At 49.9% G+C, this 6,000-nt stretch overlaps 1 protein-coding gene across 1 annotated transcript in view; it reads right to left on the bottom strand.

Moving 5' to 3' along the window:
• The window catches only part of HADH (hydroxyacyl-CoA dehydrogenase), a 47,298-nt gene continuing 41,298 nt past the window's right edge, over nucleotides 1-6,000 (bottom strand). Inside the window, exons 7-8 of the mRNA XM_080797386.1 lie at nucleotides 1,610-1,726; nucleotides 1-693 (exon numbers count right to left, since the gene is read on the bottom strand). Coding sequence (XP_080653512.1) covers nucleotides 575-693; nucleotides 1,610-1,726 — 236 coding nt within the window. The 3' untranslated portion in view covers nucleotides 1-574. The remainder of the gene's footprint in view (nucleotides 694-1,609; nucleotides 1,727-6,000) is intronic.

Genomic DNA, 6,000 nt, shown 5'->3' with positions numbered 1-6,000 from the left:
GATGTGAATGAAACCTCTTCCCACAAACCAAGCACTTGGAGACAGGCCCACCAACAGCCCGAGCTGGGTAAAGACATGACGTCTCAGGTCATGCCCCAAATATAGGGTAAGGCTTGCAGCTGCGGGGAGCAACTGTTCTCGACAAGGCCAGATGCGGGTGCTGCTCATGGCGGCACCTCCCAGACACGCCACCGGCAGCTCCTCACGCTCCCGCGCAGGAACGCCTGACACAGCGGCACCCAGAGCAAGTGCCAGCCCCTCCACAAGTGAGGGAATCCGGGCACTTCTTTACAAAAATGGTAAGGTTTGCTCCAAGGCACTGAGGGTGTAAAGCTTTTCAGAAAATACACAGAAATGAACAGACTGAAAAAGAGAAATCAGTTCTCAATGGTGGAATCTGCCATTATGACAAGTAGTGTAAATAATTACGTCAGCTAGATTACAATCAAAATGCACATCGAACAGACTGTGCTGTGTGAGGGAACGTCTGAGCACAGAACATTCCCGTGGGCACTTGGGGGAGCTGCTGGCATGTGCTTCCGGGGCTTCCTCCTGGAGCCAGAGAAGCTGAGCCTCACTTGTACTTGTAATAACCTTCGCCAGTCTTCTTGCCCAGCTTGTTCTCCGCTACCAGCTTCTTCAAGGACAGGACAGGCTGAAACAAGGGGTTCTTTGCATCTGTTTCATACCACCCTATTGAGAGGAGGGAAAAGGGCTTAGGATGGAGTGCTGGGATTATTTTGACATCTCAGCATCCCTAGGGCAAGGCAGGGGCTAGAGCTTGGGAGAAGGGGCCCTGCTCCACTGTGGCAGAGGCAGGAGGCCACTGGGAGGACACAGCCCGACAAACCGTGGCTGTCACGGCTGGCTTCACTGTGGCCCGGCCACTCACGCAGTCTCCTCCTGGAAATGGTTGATGCCCACAGTCCAAGGACAAACACAGAACCAGTGACTCTGCCCCCCGGACTCCTCAGTGGCACCGCGAAACGACTTCTGGAACACATGTTAAAAACTGGGATTTGCTACAACTGGGATCTGGCACGCTCATTAAATCCAAAAGTTCACGCTTCACTCCTTGTTCCCCATAAATACTTAGGTATTCTTCACGAGAGGTGGGAGCAGGAGCTACACTAAACTTTAGGAGCCCAGTTTTCATAATTATCTTTATCATCTTCAGAGCCACTAAATAGATACATTATTATCTTTAAAGGAGGTTAGAGCTCCACAGAAGTGGAGGTTACACAGATGAGCATTTATGATGGAAAGACACAGTATACCGATGTCCGTTTCCAGTGCGATCCTGTCCTGGAGAACCATTAGGGGAAACAGGGGAAGGGGTACACGGGACCGGTCAGTGCCATATTTGAAACTTCCTCTGAATCTCTAACTGTTTCAAGATGAAAAGTTTTAAAAATAAGTTACCCTGTGAGGAGATGCTGGCAAGCACATTTTTCCTTTTCCTGCCATCTTTTAACTTGAATCTTTAAGTTGGTGGGGCAGAACTCTGGAAGGTCTGAAGTTATGATTGTAAACAGGCACTGTAATTCACAGTCCAAAGAGACTACCTCAAATGCATTACAGAAAGATAAGAGAGAAGTCCAATTCCTACCGTCCAAGATGAACTTCACAGTATCCAGCCCCACGTAATCGAGAAGCTCAAATGGACCCATCGGGTAACCAGCTCCCAGCTTCATGGAAGTGTCAATGTCCTCCATGGATGCATCACCTGAGGACAAGAGGGCAGCACTGAGCCATCACCGTATTTCCCACGGTTCTCCTGGTCATACTGTTAACCCCAGAATTCAGTTTTGCAAATGTGCACATTCAAAAAACATCCAGAGTCTGGATTTCTGGCAATGGTAAGATTTCATCACAGAGGTACACGCCAAACACACCACAAGATTTCCAAAGCCATTCCGCCAAGCTGTTCTGCAAGGACCGTTCGAGAGCACTGCTACGGTGTTCACACAGGGAGAAGGCCCCGGTGGCCTGGAAACATTAGTTATTTTTAATGGATTGGGATTTCCCAACATCACTTAAAGCTAGAGCATCATTTTTACTGATAAACAGGACTTTTTTAAAACAGGAAAGAACAAACCTTTGTATTTTTATATGTATTATTATGCATATTTTACTTTTCCAGCTTTCCTGGTTTTACAAGTAATGAGTATTCCTCTGGAATTCCACTCCCATCAACCCTTTAGTCAAGATAAAGTTTAAAAAGAAGCCCAAATCTGATTTAAAATTGCCACTCAAGTTTGAGTTTGGCAGACTAGGATAAGAGCCAGTGTGCTTTTTCCCTGGAATTTTACCCTTCACTCTTATGGTCCTTGGGCCACAAGAAGTCTCTCAGAGAACCTGGTTCCTTTTCTCCAAAATGAGGAATGGGATTAGTCTATAACAAGCGATTCTTATGTGGAATTTTGTTCCAAAATATAAAGAAATGGTGAATTACACCAGAGCTAATTGAAAGGAGAAAGAAGTTCAAATACTCCAAGAGAATTTTATACCTGAACATGTTTCAGATTTTTAGACAAGAAGAATAGGAGCTACTTATACACAGGCATACACACGTGTGTGTGTGTGTGTTTAAAAGATTTATTTATTCACTTTAGAGAGAGCAAGAGTGCAGCGGGAGAGGGAGAGAGAATTCCAAGCCTGAAGTGGGGTTCAATCTCATGATCCTGAGATCCTGCCCTGAGCTGAAACCAGGAGTCGGCACTTAACCGGCCACACCACCCAGGCACCCTCACACTCTATTTTTTAAAAAGTCTATGAAGTACAGTTGAAGGTGATTAAAATATTAATTACTCATTAATTAATTAAATATTAAATATTAATAATTGATTAAATATTAATTAATCAACTATTATAAATACAGTTGAAGGTGATTAAAATACCAACTGATTATTTCCTATGGGTGACATTATTAGTGCTTCAGTAATTTGTCAACCAGGGGGTGCTGAAAATCACAATTTTGAGTTTTAGGCTATAAGAAAACAAAAAGAGCAAAAATGATCAAATACATCGGCTTCAGGTGGCTTCCTTCCTTCCTTCCTTCCTTCCACTTTTATTTATGTCTGCTCCATACCAGGCACCAGAAACTTAGAATGAGACGGAGAAAAACCAGACCACCCCTCAAGCACCCACGATATAGTGGGAGGACTCAGATGTATAAACCAAAAAATTTACCAACCCCCTGTTGAAGATTCATGAAGACTGACATGCCTCTGCATGGGCAAAGGTGAGAGATTTAACTGCAGGGCCCACATTTCACCAAGACCCACTCACGGAGGCCCCGGTCCTGAAGGATGAAGAGAATCCCAAGGGACGAGCAGGCAGGAAGAGCACGCCAGGCAGAGGGAAAGGCATGCGCCAAGGAGAAACTAGCAAGAACACGGCAGCTGATAAATGGATTCTGCTCAGAGGCCTTCACTGGACCCTGAGGCTTCTGTGGTGGTAAGAGTCAGACTGCTCAAAGACCACCTAGCATGCGCCCCTCCTGGCCCAGCACCTGCCGCTCCCTGAGCCTAGGGCCCTCCCTCCTCCAACATTTGACATTTGCTTCCCATATGCCTCTGCTCAAGTGTCCCTTCATCAGAGCACCCCACCCTCTCCCTGCATATAAACTAGCAACTGTAAGAACTCCAGGCTAGGACTCCCGCCATCCTCTTCCCTTTATCTCTCTCCAGATTACTGGTCACAACCTAACAGGGTATCTACTGCTTCATTCGCTGTGGATGGCTCCCTTCATTAGAATATCGGCTCCTGGGAACAGAAATCTCGTAGCACAAGGGTCCCAACTTACCTAAAGCCATTTAATCAAATCTATATTCAAGGACAAACAATGAACCCTGGAGGCAATTCTGTAATTCCAGATTCAGAGACTCACTTGGAGACTCTTTTATTTCAAAAAAACAGTACGAAGATAAAGCATATCAAAGAAAAAGAATCTAAGCGGTGTTACAAGTCAGCAACTCTAAAATTCTCAGTAACACACAGCAAAAGAGGCAAAAAGAGGGAGAAATAAAGCACACAGATTGCTGTTCCACGTGGGAGTTAAATATGGAACTGTGCTTTAGACCAGTAATTCCTAAACCTGTAGAGAATCAAGCACTTCACCGAGAAGAGGACACCTGCCCCAAATAAAACGCAAACACAAAACTTCACACCAACTTCAGGAGGTTCATGGGGCCTCCCACCTCTCCCCAGTTAAGAGCCCCTAACTCAGTGAGCCCCCAGACCTCCTGCTCAGTGGGGAGCTGGGAGCAGTCAGACGAGTTTCCTGTTTCCTAGGCTGGCTCACCGGCGCCACCTACCAACCATTCTCGGCATTAACAACAAACAGGCGGCACCCCCACTCCCTTCTCCATCAACAGCTCCCTAAGTGCCTGTCCGGGCACTCTGGGCCACGATAAAGAGGAGACACTTCCAGGCCCCAAAAGAAAAAAAGAGTATCCAGCAACAGAGGGACACGCCCTGCCACAGGGAGGAGAGTGGCAACCACCCTGAGGGAGAGTCAAGCTGTAAAGAGAGAGAAAAGAACACAGATCAGGACCAGCTTGGAACCCCAGGAACATCAGGCAGGGCCTCGAAATAACGGTGGGAGTAAGGTCCGCTGGCAGAGGGGGAGGCAGCAGGGGCAGCAAGGGCAGAGGGGAAGCTGAGAGCAGCTTCCCCGGGAAGGGAACTGTATCCGGTAGGCTACAACAGAAACACCAAACAGGTCTTGAGCAGAGGAATGACAGGGCACAGCGTGTCACAGGGTGATGGGGGCCCCCACCAGCCCAGCCCTCCAGAAGAGCTGCCTGGGGCCTGGCAGGAAGGGGCATCCAACAGGTGTGACAGTCTGCTACTGGGCACCAGCCTGCTCAAAGATCTGGACAGAAAGCTGCCGGGATGAGGGGGACCAACTGCATCCACCAGGCCCCCCGTTACAGCATGAACACATGAGAGCCACACAGAGTGAGGCCAGAAGCCAAAGGACTTAGAAGGCAGGCCAGAGGAAGAAGCCACGAGGCCAAGAGCATCAGAGAGCAGTGGCGGGGGATGAGACACAGTGCCCCCAGACGTCCCGGGGAGCTGGCAAGCAGCGCTGGTGCAGGGCCCTCAGTCACCCGGGGGGCCCGAGCGGCAGGGACGGAGGTGACTGCTCTAATGCCAACACATCCCCCCAAGGGGCCTCCCCTACTCAGAGCGGCACTTCGCCAAGCTTTGTGCATAGCACACACCGCCCGGCTTGACAGGCTCTGTAAGGGACCAACTGTGCATGTCCCCAGAATGCATGTTAACCCCCAGGATGAGATGAGATCGTGAGGGTGGAGCCCCATGAAGGGATGAGAGCCCTTCCAAGAGTCAGGAGAGCTCACTTCCCTTCTCTGCTCCCTGCCACATGAAAATATGAGGCAGCAGCCATGTGCGTCCCAGAAGAGACCCTCACTAGAATCCCAGCATCTGGCACCCCGGCTTCCAGCCTGTGGAGCCGTGAGAAATATGTCTGTTGTTGATATACCACCCAGTCTGCGGGGCTGGTGTTACCGGGGCCCACACTGACCGAGATGGTGTCATACATAGAGGATCTCCCCGGAGAAGCTGGGAAGAGGCTGGGCAAAGCCAAGTGTCAGAGTGTCTTTGCTGCACAACTCCGCTGCCGGCCCCGAGCTTCCCCCCCGCTGTGTGCGGGGAGGTGCAGCAGGTGTCTCCTCACCCTCCCGGATGACATGACAAATGAACAGGCAGGGCAGACAGGAGAGGAAGGGTCCAAACCAGCTCAGGTTTCAGAGTAGAACTTACGTGGTTCCACCAGCTCCACCAGCCGCTGAGAGTGGGCACCCCTCTCACCGGGCTGGAACGGGGGGCAGTGGAGACCGGGCAAAGGGGCCTGGTAAGAAGCCCGAGGCAGGATACATGGAGTCCAGACTGCAATGTGCCTGCCGGGCCACACGCCCACCCCACACATGGCCCCAGCTGCTCCCGAAGCCAACGTTCCAGCTCCCAGGC

This window comes from Martes martes (genome assembly GCF_963455335.1).
Source record: "Martes martes genome assembly, chromosome: 2".
NCBI classification, from domain to species: Eukaryota; Metazoa; Chordata; class Mammalia; order Carnivora; family Mustelidae; genus Martes; species Martes martes.
This window is presented reverse-complemented; position numbering and strand designations above follow the sequence as displayed.